At 42.2% G+C, this 17,443-nt stretch overlaps 2 protein-coding genes across 2 annotated transcripts; one reads left to right on the forward strand and one right to left on the reverse strand.

Moving 5' to 3' along the window:
- The first annotated feature begins 171 nt into the window (after nucleotides 1-171).
- On the forward strand, nucleotides 172-6,912 carry dbr1 (debranching RNA lariats 1). Its single transcript, XM_050049518.1, has 9 exons — nucleotides 172-317; nucleotides 2,467-2,805; nucleotides 2,888-3,012; nucleotides 3,098-3,178; nucleotides 3,262-3,347; nucleotides 3,449-3,673; nucleotides 3,823-3,900; nucleotides 3,985-4,130; nucleotides 5,572-6,912. Exons 2-9 carry the CDS (start codon nucleotides 2,609-2,611, stop codon nucleotides 6,344-6,346), a joined length of 1,713 nt encoding a protein of 570 aa, XP_049905475.1. The 5' UTR covers nucleotides 172-317; nucleotides 2,467-2,608; the 3' UTR covers nucleotides 6,347-6,912.
- A 1,410-nt stretch (nucleotides 6,913-8,322) lies between these two features.
- On the reverse strand, nucleotides 8,323-17,254 carry rab5b (RAB5B, member RAS oncogene family). The gene is made up of 6 exons (XM_050048461.1): nucleotides 17,119-17,254; nucleotides 15,985-16,301; nucleotides 15,737-15,888; nucleotides 15,342-15,464; nucleotides 14,837-14,930; nucleotides 8,323-12,150 (listed from the first exon to the last, which is right to left on the reverse strand). Exons 2-6 carry the CDS (start codon nucleotides 16,148-16,150, stop codon nucleotides 12,035-12,037), a joined length of 651 nt encoding a protein of 216 aa, XP_049904418.1. The 5' UTR covers nucleotides 16,151-16,301; nucleotides 17,119-17,254; the 3' UTR covers nucleotides 8,323-12,034.
- Nucleotides 17,255-17,443: the final 189 nt, after the last annotated feature.

A 17,443-nucleotide genomic window follows, 5' to 3' on the forward strand; every position in this document is an offset into this window, starting at 1 on the left:
CCCATACTAACTATCTAATAAATAAATAAAATTAAGATTATATACAGATTTTTTCACATTTAGCAATCAATACTATATATTCACAAATAAATACGTAAACATAAATAACTGCGTTCAACATTTTTTGTGTTGAATCTGCTTCCGTTGATGAAAGCGCTGACGTTTCGCGCATGCGCTTTAGTGATAGCTGCGAGGTGGGAAAATTCATTCTATGGTGTCTCTTCATACTCGAGACATAAACATGATTTTCAGGAGAAGTTTCTAACTTTACGGAGCACACAACCCGGCAGACACTCTTCAGTTTCTAATTAATCACCGTAAGTGCTCTGTTTGTGTCCTTGTTTAGTTTTGTTTGTGTGTTAACGTGAGAAACACGGTTCACGACCGTTGGTGGTCGTTTTAACACCATGTAACGTTGAGGGGCATTTATAACCTTCGTAGCTTAGCTAGCTAATGCATGTTTTGTTATGCGGTTAGTTTTAGCAGTGAAGTTGCTAACTAACGGTGTGTTGTAAGTGACTACACTGGACAGACTAATTACTGCAAAGGCCTTGTGGACTCGCTGATTAGGCTGAATGCCAAGTACAAACAGCCTCATGTGTCAGATAAAGGTGATACAATATACACGTTTTAAAGAGCTCCACAAGCCCAAAGTAACTGTACCCTAACGCCAGGTGCAGTGATGAAAGTGGACACAGACAGTCCCGCCACTCTAACAGCTTCTGTTCCCATGGATTTCATTTCATTGCCTCTCAGTACACCCTTTATTTAAATATGAAACTTAACACTGACTGTTCTGTGCTTACTCTGACTTAAATATGATGCCTGCCACTCTATTGGAAAGTCCAATTTAAGCCCCCTATTATTTGAATTTACAGCAAGCTTAACCAAAATAAAAAATGAAGTCAACTCTCTGTACATTGACCGACAATACTGTTGATAGGCTTGAACCAGGGGCGTAAAAACAAACAGTGCAGTTGCACTGGAGCCTGTGGGAAGGGTTGGCCTTTGTAAATGATTTAGAATACCACCTCAGAACTACACTGTGTTTATATAAAATAAGAAACTCAGATTAAATTAAAAATGGTGCCATTTACTACAGGCTATTTGCCCTGGAAAATGCAAACCCATCACCATTATGATTTTCATTTCTTTTTGGGGTGAAATAGTCAGTAGTAAGCTATAACAAAATCAAGTGCTTATTCTACATAAACTATAAAAAATATGAATTAACTATATATTTATTAAATTAAATGAACAAATAATAAATGAATAAATAATGAATCATTTCTTATTTTCTTTGATATTTTGTCATGTACAGATCTGCAGTGATGATTGTTGTGTAGCCTATATGTTAATGTTGAAGTCTCTATTTGATCATGTGACAAGACGATACGATGAAGGAGCTAGTTTAGGCACAAAATCTGTCAAGACTGACAAGTTGAGCACATCTGCAGGTCCAGTAAGCAGTCATGCCTTTTAAACAGAAGCGGAAGTAAGACAGAACAAGCAAGGAATGAATAGGAGGCATTTTTATAAACAGTTGCAAATGGTGTGGGTGTTTGTGCCTTGTAACTCATAACTAGCATGCACTGGGGCCCCTGGTAACCACCTTACTCCACTGGCTTGAACCCAATATCAATTAATCAGCTGATTATTTTCTTAATTGTTGTAACAATAAAATGTAGGAAAAACACCTGAGGTGATGTTTGCAAATGATAGGTAGCCTATTATCTAATCAACCATCCAAAAACCCAAAGCTATTCACTTTATTATCACGTATGACAAAGACAAGCATAAAATTTTCACAATTATGAAACATGAAAGCAGAAAATGTTTCTATATTTTGCCTAAAAAAATGACAAATTGTTCCAGAAAAAACAGTTGTCAATTAATTTATTGTTGATTATTAGACGTATAGTTGCAGCTTTAATTTAATGTCAGACCCACTGACCTAAAACTTGGGCTGCGTGATATGGAAGAAAAAAATTTTTTCAATGCAAATATATCTGTATGTAAAAAGTCTCCCTTCTGAAAATAATTAAAATTAAGGTAAGATTTTCCGTCTTTTTGCTTTTTTTTCTCAATACCAAAGACAAGCAAATGTACACTGTAGGATAAATGTCAATTTTTATACCACGTTTTTACCTCAAAATCAGGATGCACCGCTGCAGCCCTAATTACTTTGACAGATAATGCAACTGCAATGTGTGTCAGGATTTTAGTGGGAAGGGTCATCTTTGCATTTCATTTTCAGTCTGTACCAAACACGCGAGTTCCCTTACATCTGGAATATGATTGTTAGGCCAGGGCAGCTCTGTAGCATCACAATATTAATAATATTTAGATTAATTTTGCAGCCTTATTTAAAACCATGTTGTTACTCTCCTGTCATGGCTGATCCTTTTCAGTGAAAGGAATAGCACCACCAGTGTTTTGAACTTTGTGTTGTTTGTTTCTCCACAGATCACCAACCGATTATTTACAAAGGAGCCGTCCTCAGCGTCCCTGAGTGTGGAGGCTGACCGCCCCTCAGTGGGCACAGAATAAAAACCAACCCTCACTGTGACTTTTATCTGGGGATCAGCAGCTCACCTATTTGTGCAGAATGAAGATTGCAGTGGAGGGCTGTTGCCATGGCGAGCTGGACAAGATCTACGAGACAATCGGCTATTTGGAGAAGAAGGAAGGGGTGAAAGTGGACCTGCTGCTCTGCTGCGGAGACTTCCAAGCAGTGCGAAATGAGGGAGACATGAAGTGCATGGCGGTACCTGCCAAGTACAGGACGATGCAGACCTTTTACAAGTCAGTTCTCTGTTTAGTTTCAGTGTTTTAAAAGTGCAAGATGTCAGTGAGGGAGGTTAAAACTTTACTGTCTTTGTTGCAGATACTATTCTGGAGAGAAGAAGGCTCCGGTCCTGACCATCTTCATCGGAGGGAACCATGAGGCTTCCAACCACCTGCAGGAGCTGCCATATGGCGGTTGGGTGGCGCCCAACATCTATTACCTGGGTAGGGACCACCTGACATGAGCTGCTATTATTATTGTCTCTTCTATCTGTTAATCCCCAGTCCTGATTTGACCGTATTTCCATAGGTTATGCTGGTGTTGTCCGCTACAAAGGGATCAGAATTGGCGGCTTGTCTGGAATCTTCAAGTCCCGCGACTACAGAAGGGGTACGTTTTTATTTACTGTCTAATGGTTGAAGTTATAAACACTATGCATGCAGTATGTTTACAAGAAATGTGTGCTCTTTAAGGTCACCATGAATTCCCTCCATACAATCCTGATACACTTCGAAGTGTTTACCACATCCGAAATATTGAGGTCTTCAAATTAAAACAGGTAAATATCGTAGATTCAGCTTGTTCTCTTGCACACATTTAAAAAAAATTATCTCAACAATATTTACTAATAATAATTCATAAACGCTTATCTCCACTAAGATCCAGATGCCCATCGACATTTTTATGAGCCACGACTGGCCTCGTGGAATCTACCACTATGGCAGTACGGGCGAGTTGTTGCGAAAGAAGAAGTTTCTGCGTCAGGAGGTGGAGTCCAACACTCTGGGTAGTCCTGCTGCAGAGGAGCTCCTAGCTTACCTCCAGCCCAGCTACTGGTTCTCTGCTCATCTGCATGTCAAATTTGCTGCTGTTATGCAGCATCCGGTGAGAATCAGTTTGTGTGCAGCGAGCTGAATTGCTGCTCCTGTCAGTATCAGCAGCTGATATGTCTTAGGTGTTGATTTTAATAATTCTGGGCACCAGTCTAATGTACCAATATGTTACACCAACTCAGTGAATGCTCTTGTCTGTAGCCCAAAGGTAACGCTGCCCCACGTCTGACCAAATTCCTGTCGCTGGATAAATGTCTGCCCTACAGGGAATTCTTACAGGTGAGAGATTGTTGTGTTGAGGTCACAGTCTAGTTGAAGGTGTAGTGATCGTGCTAGGTGATGACATATACGCTTGTGTTGCAGATTGTGGATGTGCCAGACAGACCGGGTTCATCTGAGGGTCTTGAGTATGATCCAGAGTGGCTTGCTATTCTGAAGGCCACCAACAGTCTGCAGAGGACCACCCCTAACCCCTGGAACCCCCCAGAGAATAATGGCCTGCATGAACGGTACACAGATATTAAGACATATAATTACAGGTTCCCCACACATTAATTTGTTTGTGGCAGCCCTGCCACAGTGTCAGGCACATTGAAATTGAAACTTAACCATTTGTTAAGTTATAGACATAGAACGCTTTTTTTTTTTTTTTTTGAGCGCTTGCATTTTAGTATTGTCTTTGTCTTTTACACCCGACTGAAGAGAAAACCAGCTGCACTCCTTTCCATTCCTCTGTAGCAACTGCTTCTCTTATCCATCAATCTGATCTGATTAGCTTTGATCAGTCTGACCACAAACTGATCAGTTCTCCACCCCAAGGCTCAAACTTAACAAACTGCTCCTGAGGGAGAAGAAAGGTATACATGTGCTGGGTAAACAGACCCGCTAAAACCTCAATTTTAGAGAGGGGGCACAGAATAAAGGAAAAACCTAGTGAGTTTCCCGTGTGTGTTTTAAATCTATTTTTTTCTGTTATGTGCTCATCTTACAGTTGCAGCACAGTCAGCCCCGTACATGTTATACACAAAGCCTTTCTTTTTCATATTCAGTTTATTTTATTGTAAGACAAGACAAGCTCTTAAATAAAATTTTTCAGGACTGATGCTTAAAATAATGTAGCTGGTGTAATAGTTAATCAGCCAGTTGCTGAAAATTCCCTCTCATACTTTTGCAGCTTCAACGTAGTTTTATATATGCATGGCACAAGTGCATGTGGGGTGTGTCCAACTCTGCTTTTGCAAAGTAAGGCACAAGGGGCAAAGGGGTTGTATCCAGTCCCTTAATTAATCGTAGGTGTGTTTTGGGTGTGAGATTTATTCAGCCAATCAGAGTGTTGCCTACCATTCCCTTTAAAAGCCACTGGTGCCTGCACCTGGCACACTGCTGTTTACATGGTGGGTTTGGCAAAGTGGAGATGCGAGCAGTTTTCTGCTGAGAGTAACGCAGTAACAGCAGTAAAATTGGGGACATTTAAGCAGCAAAACTAAAAACTGGAGTTTAAACTTGACAGGAGGAAACAGACCTAAACTTTTAGCTGCTGAATTAATCAATGAAGTTATGCTGCTTCGAAATGTTGTCTATTAAACTTGCTTGGCATGGAGTAAGTACACAGGCATTGGTTTCCTCATGTGCACCGTTTTTTTGATATGTATTTTATGATGTGCATATAATCATTTTATCTCAATACAGTTATGAGATTGTCATTAATATTTTACTTATTGTAAGACCTACATGCCCATGGGTGCACAGATGGACTTAAGTACAGTTGCTACATACACAACATGGGCGCTGGTCTTAAAAATGACAACTGTCAGTCTGAAACTAGTAACAACAGTTGTGCTGTGCTGTGTGCCACTCTGCAGCAGGTGTAAGATGCTCAGTGACACAGCTGATGGGCTTGTACTTTTGATTCATGCTGTTTATTATATATGGATTGTCTGTACCCATCAGGTGGGACTTCAGACCCTCAGAGGTGGCCATGATGCAGGTAGTGGAGGATCTCAACGGTGACCTCGCCATTCCAGACAACTTCAGCCAGACTGTGACACCGTATGACCCCAACAGGCCTCAGCCCTACGCCGCTCCCAGCTGCAGCACCAACCCTCAGACCACTGAGCTCTGTGCCACGTTAGGTCTCACAGACCTCTACGCCTACGCCGGGCAGGGAGGCGGTGATCTGGGGAGAATTCAGGGCAGTACTGGAGGAGAGGAGGATGATGAAGATGGAAATAGTGTGGGAAGTGCGGATGAGCCCAGCGAGTACCCGACCGACACCTCAGGATTGTCCAATTCATTTAACCCTGATGAGATCACAATAGAGGATGAGTGGGAGGAAGAGGAGGGAAACGAGGAGGCTGAGGACAGGTCTAACTCAGAGGCAGCAGTAAAGGGAGCTCAGCTCTCTGATGTACCTGTAGGTGAAGTCCACACCCCCAGCCGCATGGTTCTGCCTCCACCCAAATCTGACGCCTCCCCCAGTCTACTGTCCAAACTGATGAACCTGCCGCCTCCCTCTCACTCTACGCCAGCAACAGTCCGCACTAACTCTGGAGCAGAAAGGGAAGAACACTGTGAGGATGATGATGAAGATGCTTCAGCTGTACGTGTCCCAAAACGTACCAGTGATGAGGCCGAGGCTCCTGGCAGCAGAGGCCCGACTCCGAGAATCAAACGCAGGAACCAGGTCATCTATACGGCAGTGGAGGATGACGAGAGTGAGGGTTAGAGGTCAGGGTGAGATCAGGCCAAAGGTGAGGACTCACTACATACCATCTGTCACAGAGTGAACACTTCATTAGTTTCACTGAGTTGTAAAACTTAGTATTCGTTTAAATATTTTCTGTCTGCTGCTGACGTGACAGAGCAGAGGTACAGCAGACAGCAGACGACTAAAGAGGGTTAGTTTCTGGATTCAGTCTCTACAGAAAGGTTATAGATTATAACCACAAAAATCTTGTCTCTTTGTTTTAATATTATTTTTATATATTTTAATTGAACCAAGGGAATTTTAGAAAACAGATTTTTGGGTTTTGTGTTAATTTTTTTGGACATAATTTCAAGACAACGGCAACGAGAGGAGACTTGTTTTTAAATGAATTAATCACATCATACACAGTTGTGCAGCCAGTTGGCAAAAGGAACAAATGAATTGTGGCTATTAATGTATTTTCAGGGTTTCTACACATTTTCCATTTCAAAGTTCCAGACTTTTCTAAACTCAAATTTCCAGACTTATGTAGATTTTTCAGACACATGTTTATTATGTAAATAAATCCAACTGTTAACATGTCACATTCTGACTTTGTATGCTAATATGTTGCCAAATATTATTATTTATAATATATTATGTTTTCTTTAATATTAATCACCTGAAAAGAAGAATTGCGTTTTTGTTACCTTAGAATAAGCCGTTTTATATCTTCATTGGGAGCAGGTCCTTCGGCTACTAAGATGTGGATGTGCATGTCCATGTTGCATCACCATGTTTCTACTGTAGCCCAAAACAGACAAGCCAAACTCAAGATAGAGCCATTCCCACTGGCCACCACAGTTAGCAGCCCTTCCATGACAAGGGTGTCCAAAAAAAACACAGAGTTTTTTCACAAGAAACTGCGTAATTTAGTAGGTTCGCAGTCACAGTGAAGTGGAGCTACTGTTCTAGCTGGACGAGGACATTTAACTGGCCTACTGTCCTTGTCCTAGTATACAAGCACGGGAGGGGAACCCATTTGTTGAGCCAAGTATGTGCGACTCCTCTACGATAGGTGGAGATATGCCCCCTTTCAGCTTGTTAGTATTGGACCTTTTTCCTGTTGACCTATTACGTCACAGACCAAACAATGGACAAACAAGTTAGCTACGGTTAGCTAGCAGCTAACTGCTACCATGGTGGACAACTTTATAGCTCTGTACATTTGGTCCGTCCAAAAAGTCACGGCTCTGGATGTAGATTTCTCCATGTTGTTACCGGCTTCTTCTTCTCTTACACATTTAATGCTATTGGACTTCCGGGTCAAAGCCCGGGACGGAAACTGTGGAGCATGCTCAGAGCGCCTCGGCCAGTTTGGCTCTGATTGACTTAATTTGACTTCCAATCGCATTATCTGGGTGTGTTAGTCCGACTTTGAGAAATTCAATTTAGTACAATTTCAGTTGGATGAACACGTAAACATGTATTTTAAAAGTCCGGTTTTAGTCGAACTAATACATTAAATCTATTTTTCCTAATGTCATGTAAACTAGAGTGTTTTTACTGGTTTAAATCACCAGGTTTGTTTATTTTGAAGAGGAGGAGACCTCTGCTGATAATTCAGCTGCAGGTAAAAACCTCTTGAATGACTGGATGTTAAGTTATCAGAGGAAAAAATAGCAGGTGCTAGGCTAATGGCCCGTCTCCGACATGCCAAACGGTGTCGGCGCAACACTGATTTGTAACGTGAAACTGCTTTAATCAGTGTTCTTCATCAGTTTCAATCACTTGATCTGCTTGTTGTGGAGAGAAATAGACCTCTGTGGATAATTCAGCTCCCATTTAAAACCTCTTGAATAATGAGGACTGATGGAATATCTGCTGGTTGCAATCAGCAGTCCTCACTGCTAGATACCACTAAGTCTTACACACTGGACCTTTAATACTTTGTCTTTTGTTTTAGTTATCAGAGACAGTAGTCAAGTGAAAGAAAAGCGATCAGCATTCTGCACTCAAAGCGCCATTCACAGCTTTATTGAACACTTTACATACTCAAGGTGCTGATGAAAAATCAAGTTTAAATTGCACAGAACACTGAACCTACCTGTGATCACTGAAGGATGAGTAAGTGAATGCTGTTAATGAAATCTTAGTGTCCTGGAGGAGAGAGCGAATCATTTCAGCTTTCATTTGAAAACTAATTAAAAACAGCATTGTTCTTCAAATTCAAGTCTTATTTTCAGACCCTTAATTAGTTCATATTGTGATCAAAACACCTTTAAATAAGCCTGGTTGTGATTCTAAAAATAAAGCACAGCAAAAGATTTTCCTGGACACCAGTATGTGTTTAAATCAGACAGATTTATAACATCGATTAGAGTCCTTTTTTTCTTAAACGATCCATTCCAGGTTCACAAGTGTACTCTGCTAAAATCAACATACACTTTCATTAAAATTAAGACAATAATATATAACATACAGTGTATTCAACAAGATCTCTTTACATCCATACAAAGAGCCAATACAGTATAGCCTAATGACAGGGTGCCAGGTTATTGTATAGTACAAGCCGATGTCAGGGAAATGGGTTTTCCTGCACGTTGCCTACGAAGCAAGCACACACTTAGAGAAAGCCTCAAACATGATTCACAGAAAAAGAAAACTGGGAATAGGCACTTCTGTTTTTTTGTGTGTTTTCATCAATTCACTTCCTCATTTTTTTATTTTTTTTTCTTCAGCCAAGCCGTAGACAGCAACCAAGCACACGACTCTGTTTTAAGAGCATCATATTGAGATAAATGAAAAAGCAAAACCATTCAAAATCACTATGGTTTCATGTTCACCAACAACTTAGCCGTAGGACACGGGACAGATGAGGGACACGTTGGACACAAGATGGGGAGATGTTCTCCTACAGGGTACATGGTACAGGTTTACTATAACTCTCATAGTTTCCTTTCCTCCTTTCTTTCTCTCTGTCTCCAATATTTAATTTATCTGACACCAGTAATTTAATTTGGGCAGAGCCATAGATGGATCATGAGCCCCATCACTCCTGCAATAATTGAAAAATTAGCTTAAGCTTTTTTACTCCACGCAGGGAATTTGTAAGGGTTGTATTTGAGGGACACGTTCTCTGCTACAGACATGTCATCAGTTAGAGCTCACAGTTTTCTCCTCATACATAGCAATGATAAAGGGAAACTTTGGTCATTTCAACCTGGACCCTATTTTCCCATGTTTTGTGTCGAAGTGACAAATGGAGACAACAATTTTTTAAACTGGTCCAGTACCGAGAGAGAGCGCTGCACGGATGTAACAAGCAGCGATGTGGCTTATCCACAAAAGCAATTGTGCACTGTCAACTTCTGTCCAGTGAAAGTGTTAAGTTTTGCCACTGACAGGCTCAGATTGTATTATATGTGTTTGATAACATTATGGAAAGGATCCCTACAGAGATAGACCTATTTGTTACAGAGAAAAATCCCTTTAAGTTTCACCAGAAACAGCTCTAAAATCACCGTAGTCTAACCAACCAGACTCCATTTAAATAGACAGTAATTTTATCATCATAAAACAAACTTCATTTAACGTCGACACACACAAAAGACAATTAACAAAAGCTGTCTTGGTTTGTCTTTCCACTGTTCCAACCATCACCATCTCTGGTGTGGTTGAAATAAACCCTTAATTCACCCAGTTAGATGTGAAAACATGCTGCCTCTATGCACGCTAAAATTACTGTTTATTTAAATGGAGGCTGGTGGGTTTGACTACGGCTCACGTTATCTTTATAGAAGTGTCCGATAACGTTATAAAAACGATCCTACAGAGGAATTAAAGGTTTTAACTTTCACTCATCTGGGGTCTCATTTATAAAACAGTGCGTAGGATCCTTACTAGAAATGTATGTACGAACAAAAGCCAAAAATGGTGTGCACCAAAAAATATTCGACAATTTCTACAATCCACCTCTCCATCTCTGTCGCCAATTGTCTCTAAAATGTTCGTAAGCATAGGTCAAAGTGTCTCCCATCAAGTCTGTTTTTATAAATCACAACTTTTACGTGGGAAGTGGTGTCCGCCTCTTTTAGGCCTCGTTTTGTGCGTAAGTAATGTTTATAAATGAGACCCCTGGTCTGTTTGTTATTGTGTGTAACCAAGTCTCACTTCAAATTTTGCAGACATTTCCATATAGTCGAAATTAGCGAAATAATTAGCCATGATGTTGAAAACCTTTTCGATAACACTCGTGAGATTTCTGTGCTTAAGCACAAGGAAATCATCCAACTCATACTAATGTTTCCACAATTGTTTCGCTGCAGTAAGTCACCTTTCGCAAGATTTTAGGACAAGACTTCTTAAACGAGACTTGGTTAGACACAATGACAAACATACCAGCGAAAAGTAAAGAAAAGTGTTTCATTTCTCAGTCGGGATCCTTCCCGTAATGTCTGACATGAGTCCTAATAATCTGAGCTGTCAGTGACAAAAAACAGGCACTTTTATTGGATGTAAATTGACGGCACATCGCCTGTTTTGCTGCAGCGACCTCTCTGAATATTGGACCAGCTTCCAAAATTGTTGTCTTCATTAGTCACTGAGACACAAAAACTTGAGAACACAGGGTACAGGTTTAAAAACACCTGTTTGCCTTCAATGTCATGTCACTACATACACTCCAGATCAATCCTACATCGTTGCTGTACACAGCGACAGCCTGTTGCTTCACATTTTTCCTTATAGCACTCGAGCAAGGCATTGACACCCAAAATGTGTGAGGAACACGGCACTTCAGCAATCTTTCATTAAAATATCAAGTCCATCAGACCAAAAGTATCAATCAGAAACACAATGTAAAATCAGCCATCATGTAGAGTTTAAATCTTTTCCTCACACAGTCTTGACAGAAGGAGAGGAGAGATGTGAGTGGAAGGAGCACTCAGAACACCGGACAATAAATACGTACAAATGGACTTGAGCAAACTGTGCCATGGGTCTTATCTAATGTGCGCCTCGACAGTGCCAGTGACACCAGGGAAGGTCAGGCAGTACAGGGGGGGATTACAAATCATGGGATCATTCCAGGGGTACAATATGTGGCGATATTCACAGCAGGATTTGTTTGATTCTGGTCTAGGAGGAGGCAAAGCAAGCCGGGCGCGAGCTCCGACAAACGGAGAAGAAGAAAGCGGTCACAACTTTACGTTTTGGCTTTTTTGTTTTATGTCTTTGCCCTTTTTTCTCCTTTCCTTTCTTGGCCACTCGCCAGCATGTGCTGCTCATTTTGTGCATTTTTACGCAACTGGGGCTGTGACTAAACAATGCAAGGCAGAATGAGACGAAAAAGAAAGTTCACAATTAGTGCTAAATACTACAACAGGCTCGCCACTGTCTTCCACATTCTTTATTTTCCTCCTCTCAATCTCAGTTTACCTCCCTCGTTCTTTCCAAACGCAGAATCTCAGTTGTTGGTCAAGAGACGCAGGTGTGACACGTCTCCTCCATCTGTGCTCGCTCTTCCTTTCCTCTTATTCTCTCCTTTGAATTTCTGTCTCTGAATTTCTGTCTGCTTTGACAGGAGGATGAGTGGAGGGTAAGAGGGTGAGTGGACACTGGGTCTCCCCGTATCAGGCCCACCCCTGTAAGTTGGTTGAAGGAGACAGGATGGTTGAAGGGCTGTGGTGGTGTGGATGGTGGAATACTGGTGGGACTTGCGGAGGTTTAGTTCCCACCGCAGCAGGCTCGGGTGGAGTGGGCGTCTGGGTCCTGGAGGTTGACTCCCCGGTGTCGCGCTGCATGTGTAGGGTTTTGGGTGTCTGTTTTTGGCATCTTTTTTGCTACAGAAGACAAAGTGAAATATGTTAACCTTAGATAATCAAAATGAACTCACACTTTGTAACTAGAAAGTACTAAGACTGCACATTTTTGTGCTCCCGATGGAAAACAGAGTTACTAGAAACAGTAGGAAAACTACTCATGGGTCAGAAAATACTGAGGTATGGCCGCCATTAAGCAATGCTAGCCGAAGTAGCTCCCCCACCTATGACATAAGTAAGAATTTTTTTTTGTTTTAATTCCTGTATCCACATCTGAATTTAGATCTAAACCAAAGTAGTAACAGATAATTATGGATACATGCACCAGACTTTCAAAAATATTTTACACAGATAAGTCCAGTAGCTCAAAAGAAAATAACGTCTGTATCACACTGTCAAAAAATACTTTGAGTAATCCCTGAATCCACATTTTAATCTGGATTTGCACCTTAATTCACATAGTGTGTGAGCCTCATTTTCTCATCATAATACATTATTTTATCAGAAGGAAATACTATTTTTAATCCTCATATCTCACAATGTCTGGTTATCCTTTTAGAGACTCTAGGACTGCATAAAACATAATAACTCATTCATTAGCCTATGACTTAATTTAAGCAAGAACCAGGATGATAAAGCTACTGGGAGCTTTAAATACAGTGTGCAGATCTCGTGTCTGGCTCTTGCCTTAGTTTGATTTTTTGATCAGCACCTGTGAATGTTTTTTGGCTGTGTGTGTCCTCCACCCTGCCTGTCCTGTGGCTTAACTTCCCACCAAATTTAATTAAGTCTGTGAGCAAATCCTTGACATGCAGCCAATTTACAAACAACCTGGACCAAACATAATCTCTTAAAGGTGGACTATGCAGGATTTTCCTAAAAAACTAAAGACCACGAGAAGTGTGTGGTGGTTTTCTTATTCTGCAGTGTTCAGGATGTTCCTGGGGCACAGTGTGGAGGTGAGATTGAGACTTAATGAAAAGGTTGCGACCAGGAGCCAGATGCATAAAACTCTTTGTAGATTCACGCCTAAAACTTGGCGTACGTCGTTCAAAGACAAAAATGTGCATACCCATTCTTTTATCAGATTTAAAAGACATGTACGCCTGATTCTATTTTATGATTCTTAGTCACTGTGTAGCTGTGCATGTGCCTCATTACCACCCCCACAGATCACCGGAAATTGATGGGAAACGCCCTTAAATATCAGTTTGCATATTGATACTTGTTCCTGCTGTACCACTGAGTAGACCTGTGAATGAAAACAAGAGCAAAGAAAGTGCAATTTGACTGATCACCTCATTGGCGAAGTTTACGGACGGTGTCGGAGCAGCTGACGCTATGCAAGGCTGTGTGTTCGTGTCATTTGTAACACTAATTTATCAGATTTCAGCAAACCATCATGATGTTAAAATCTCAATAATCACTGCTGTTAAATGTTGGAAGGATGATCAGTGATTCATTAATAGCACTCATGTTGAAACTAAAAGTGTTTCACAATTCCGCATCAAATAAAACAATAATTAACGGGGAGATTAGGGCTTAGATTTTAATAAAAATAATGACACCATAAATACTTTAAAATTAAGTTCACTGTTACGTCTTTAATTGGTAATTTACAGAACACTATGCAGCCTGCAAAAATAGTAACACAATAAGTGAAACTGGCAAACAACCTGAAAACAATGTGCTATTATAAGGTTACATCTCTCGCCTTATATTTCATGTTGACTTTCATATAACCTGCAGCTACCTCAGCTAAAACCGTGTGTACCCCTGGTCTGAAGTCTGCGTGAGGTCTGCACATATTTGCTGCACATTCTTCCTGTATAAATACCAGTTGATGTGTGGAAAAAGGCGTACATGTGGTTTCTCTGCGTATGCATCGTTTATATGTATGGCCCCTGGTGCTAGATCATAAGCAGCACAGATCTGAGAGGAAGCTACAAAAATTGCAAATATAGCAAGGCGAAACACTAGTGGTTTGGCGTGGCGTCTGCAGTGATGTGGGTGAAGTGCTGGACTGTCTAGGTGAAGAGAGAACTGAGCAAGAAGGTGAAGCTTTCGATTCACTGGTCCATCTACGTCCCAGACCTCACCTATGGTCACAAGCTCTGGGTAGTGGAAGAATGAGATCGCAGATACAAGCAGCTGAAATTAGTTTCCTTCATAGGGTGTCTGGACTCAGACAGATAGGGGGAGGAGCTCAGACATCCAGAGGGAGCTCTGAGAAGAGCCTTTGCGCCGAAAGGGGTCAGTTTAGGTAGTTTGGGAATCTGATCAGGATCCTCCTGGGTGCCTCCTGGTAAAGGTGTTCTGGGCACATCCACCTGGTAGGAAGCCCCAGGGCAGACCCAGAACACACTGGAGGGATTATATATCTCATCTGGCCTGGGAACGCCTCGGGATCCTCCAGGAGGAGCTGGAAAGTGTTGCTGGGGAAAGGGACGTCTGGAATACTTTGCTCAGCCTGCCGCCCCTGCAGCCCGGCTTCAGATAAGCAGTTGAAAATGGATGGATGGATGAAGTGCCAAATGGACGAAGCTCGTTCCAAAAGTAAAGTGAATCTGAGGTTGGCTTTCACTTTTGCTTGTGATGCTGTTCACAAACAGTTCCTGCATAGAATACCTGATGACTCCCACAGTTTTAGCCTCATTCTCTTCTGAAATAAAAGTCTAATCATTTGCTTAAATGAAACGACACTCACCAATGGCCAGGAAGAGCTCATTGACGTTCATGGCTGTCTTAGCAGAGGTCTCCATAAAAAGCAGGCCAGTGTCTTCAGCATACGTCTGGGCCTCCTTTTCCACACAACACACACAAGCAAACATAACATCAGCAGTAGTTTAACAAACACTTAAAAAAGCCTCAAGCGGAAAAGAACTAGAATGTCTCTTATCTACAAACAGCAGGCACTCAGGAGAGCACGACACAAATCTCTGAGCTGTGACGTGCAGCCTCTGCAACAAATAAGGTTTATGTTTCGTATCGTCAGGTAGCCGCTGACTCAGAGGGACTTCACCAGTGCAATGCAGCTGAATAGGTATGGTTAAAATGCATTTCACAACAATTTAATGCACAGATCCTTGTGCCCTGTTCTCCCGCCACACGCCTGAGCCTGATTTCCACTCCTACAGTAGTCTTGATCGACTGTTTACATGTAAACACCTCCACCTGCTCCACTGCAATCTCAACGAAAACAAGTGTCTCACCTCGTACTCTACTAGTCTCCTCTCTGCCAGGTCAGCCTTGTTCCCGGCCAGGGCAATAACAATGTTGGGACTGGCCTGCCTCTGCAGCTCCTTCACCCAGGCCTTGGCTCTCTCAAAGGTCTCCTGCATAAACACAAGATCAAGGTCAGATACACCGCCGACACACATGTAAACACAAGGGAGAGACGACAGAGGTCGGGGAAGCTGAGCCTTAACACATCAGGGAAGTTATTCAGTCATATAAGTTAGGGGACGAACTGCTCTGATATTGTGATGTAGGATTTCTTCATGCATTCGTTTTAGTTGTGTAACATAAACCATGAATGCCTCACGAACAATTCGGCAAGAGGCAAAGGGTGTTACCCAGAATAATATTGAAGCTGTTTATACTGTACCGGCTTGGTGATGTCAAAGACAACAATGGCCGCCTGAGCACCACGGTAGTACATCGGAGCCAGGCTGTGGTATCGCTCCTGTCCTGCAGTGTCCCAGATCTCAAACTTCACTGTGGTGTCGTCTAGACACACCGACTGAGCCAGGAACGCAGCTGGATGTGAAGGGAGAGAAATGACAGGTTACCTCCTTAAAATCACCTGAGTATCATTTAAACCCAACATACAACCTTCTCGCCCTCCTCACTCACCTCCTATGGTCGTCTCCTGGAACTCATCGAACTGTCCCTTGACGAATCGCAGCACCAGGCTGGACTTGCCCACAGCCATGTCGCCCAGCAGCACCAGCTTGAACTGGCATATCTTGGTCTGCGGTAGTGTGCCGTTGGAGCGGCCTCCACTCCCTCTGGAGCTCATACCGGCCCTCGTAGGAGACGGCAGGTGGGCTGGGCCTCCTCCCTGGGCTGGAGACGGGTGCTTCTGGGATGTCAGTCACTTACACTTCCGTTCCAGAGTGAAGTCGAGCCTCGCTGATGGTGTCTTGACCTCTCTTCGCTCCTTGTTTTACCTGAAAGGTTTTGTTGTGGTGCAAGTTTACATCATGCTTCACCTTATATACACTTATCTTTCTTTCTCAAAGGAACTCACACATCTTCAGGTGCATCCATAAAGTCTAAAGATTATGGTTTTAAAGAAGGGGTGCAGATCTGACATGAATTGTAGGAAAAGAAAGACACGTTTGCATTGCAGCTGCACTGCTTTACATTCATCAGCCCTGAGTGTGTGTTGTTACCTTGTTTCTCAAATACTTGTATTTCTCAAGGCAATAAACGCCTCCATGAAGTCAGAGGAGGGTGGAGATTTCCTTTGCAGGAACACCAACAGACAAGTTTGCATTGCAGCTGCATTGCTTAACACTTAGCAGCCCTGCATGTCTGTTGTGTGTTCACAGATTCAGACCCATGATTGAAAATATGACCCGATGCTCGCTGTGTCCCATTATCATGCAGTGAAACTCGAGCTTTAACAGGGATGCTGCGCCTCAAACTGCCGTCTCCCACCTCACAGACCTCAGTGCTGATCATCCATCACTGCAGCACATTAGTCATTTGAGACATTACTGCGACCTCAGCGTCTCTCACTGTGAGGTGTGTGACGTCCCTGCTCTGTGTCACTGTTAACATTAAGGTTAGTCCCTCAGTAAATGTTATCAGATCACCAGCCCTGCTTATCTGGCGTTATGTGCTAACGGGACACCGCTCCGATCACTCGGGTCAGACGAGACAAAACTGAATTTATATTTCGACGCCCGATTAAACACACAAACACAACCTGTACATCTGAATAACGTGTTTCCACGGAGAGGAAAATATAAAAATATTTACCTTGTATAGTGTCGTTTCAGCGGCGCAGGTATCGCAGGTTTGACTGTTGACAATTTGGCTATATCAGCTGGTAAAAGAAAATGTTAACACTTCCTGTTCAGCCGGCGCATGCGCACTGAGTGCCGCATTGTCAAACCCGTGAAAGAAGGACCGCATTCCCCCAACGGTCCCTTCAGTGACTTCACACTTTTACAGTCTTCAGTTTGATTAAATTTACTGATTTAGACAAACATTTATTGTTATTTTTTACAGCCGAATGCAAAATAATTTCCATTTACAACAGCACGTATACTCAAAGTCCAGACAATCACATGACTGCCGCCGC

Source organism: Epinephelus moara, chromosome 7 (assembly GCF_006386435.1).
Source record: "Epinephelus moara isolate mb chromosome 7, YSFRI_EMoa_1.0, whole genome shotgun sequence".
Taxonomy (NCBI): domain Eukaryota; kingdom Metazoa; phylum Chordata; class Actinopteri; order Perciformes; family Serranidae; genus Epinephelus; species Epinephelus moara.

What these genes read in the sequence shown, in the direction of transcription:
- dbr1 (XM_050049518.1), top strand. Translation starts at nt 2,609, where the DNA reads ATGAAGATTGCAGTGGAGGGCTGTTGCCATGGCGAGCTGGACAAGATC. An exon ending in GTCCCGCGACTACAGAAGGG is followed by an intron (nt 3,179 to 3,261) that starts GTACGTTTTTAT and finishes GTGCTCTTTAAG; the next exon opens with GTCACCATGAATTCCCTCCA. An exon ending in AGGTCTTCAAATTAAAACAG is followed by an intron (nt 3,348 to 3,448) that starts GTAAATATCGTA and finishes ATCTCCACTAAG; the next exon opens with ATCCAGATGCCCATCGACAT.
- rab5b (XM_050048461.1), bottom strand. Translation starts at nt 16,150, where the DNA reads ATGAGCTCCAGAGGGAGTGGAGGCCGCTCCAACGGCACACTACCGCAG. An exon ending in TCTTTGACATCACCAAGCCG is followed by an intron (nt 15,465 to 15,736) that starts GTACAGTATAAA and finishes GTGTTTATGCAG; the next exon opens with GAGACCTTTGAGAGAGCCAA. An exon ending in TGAGCTCTTCCTGGCCATTG is followed by an intron (nt 12,151 to 14,836) that starts GTGAGTGTCGTT and finishes TGTCTTCTGTAG; the next exon opens with CAAAAAAGATGCCAAAAACA.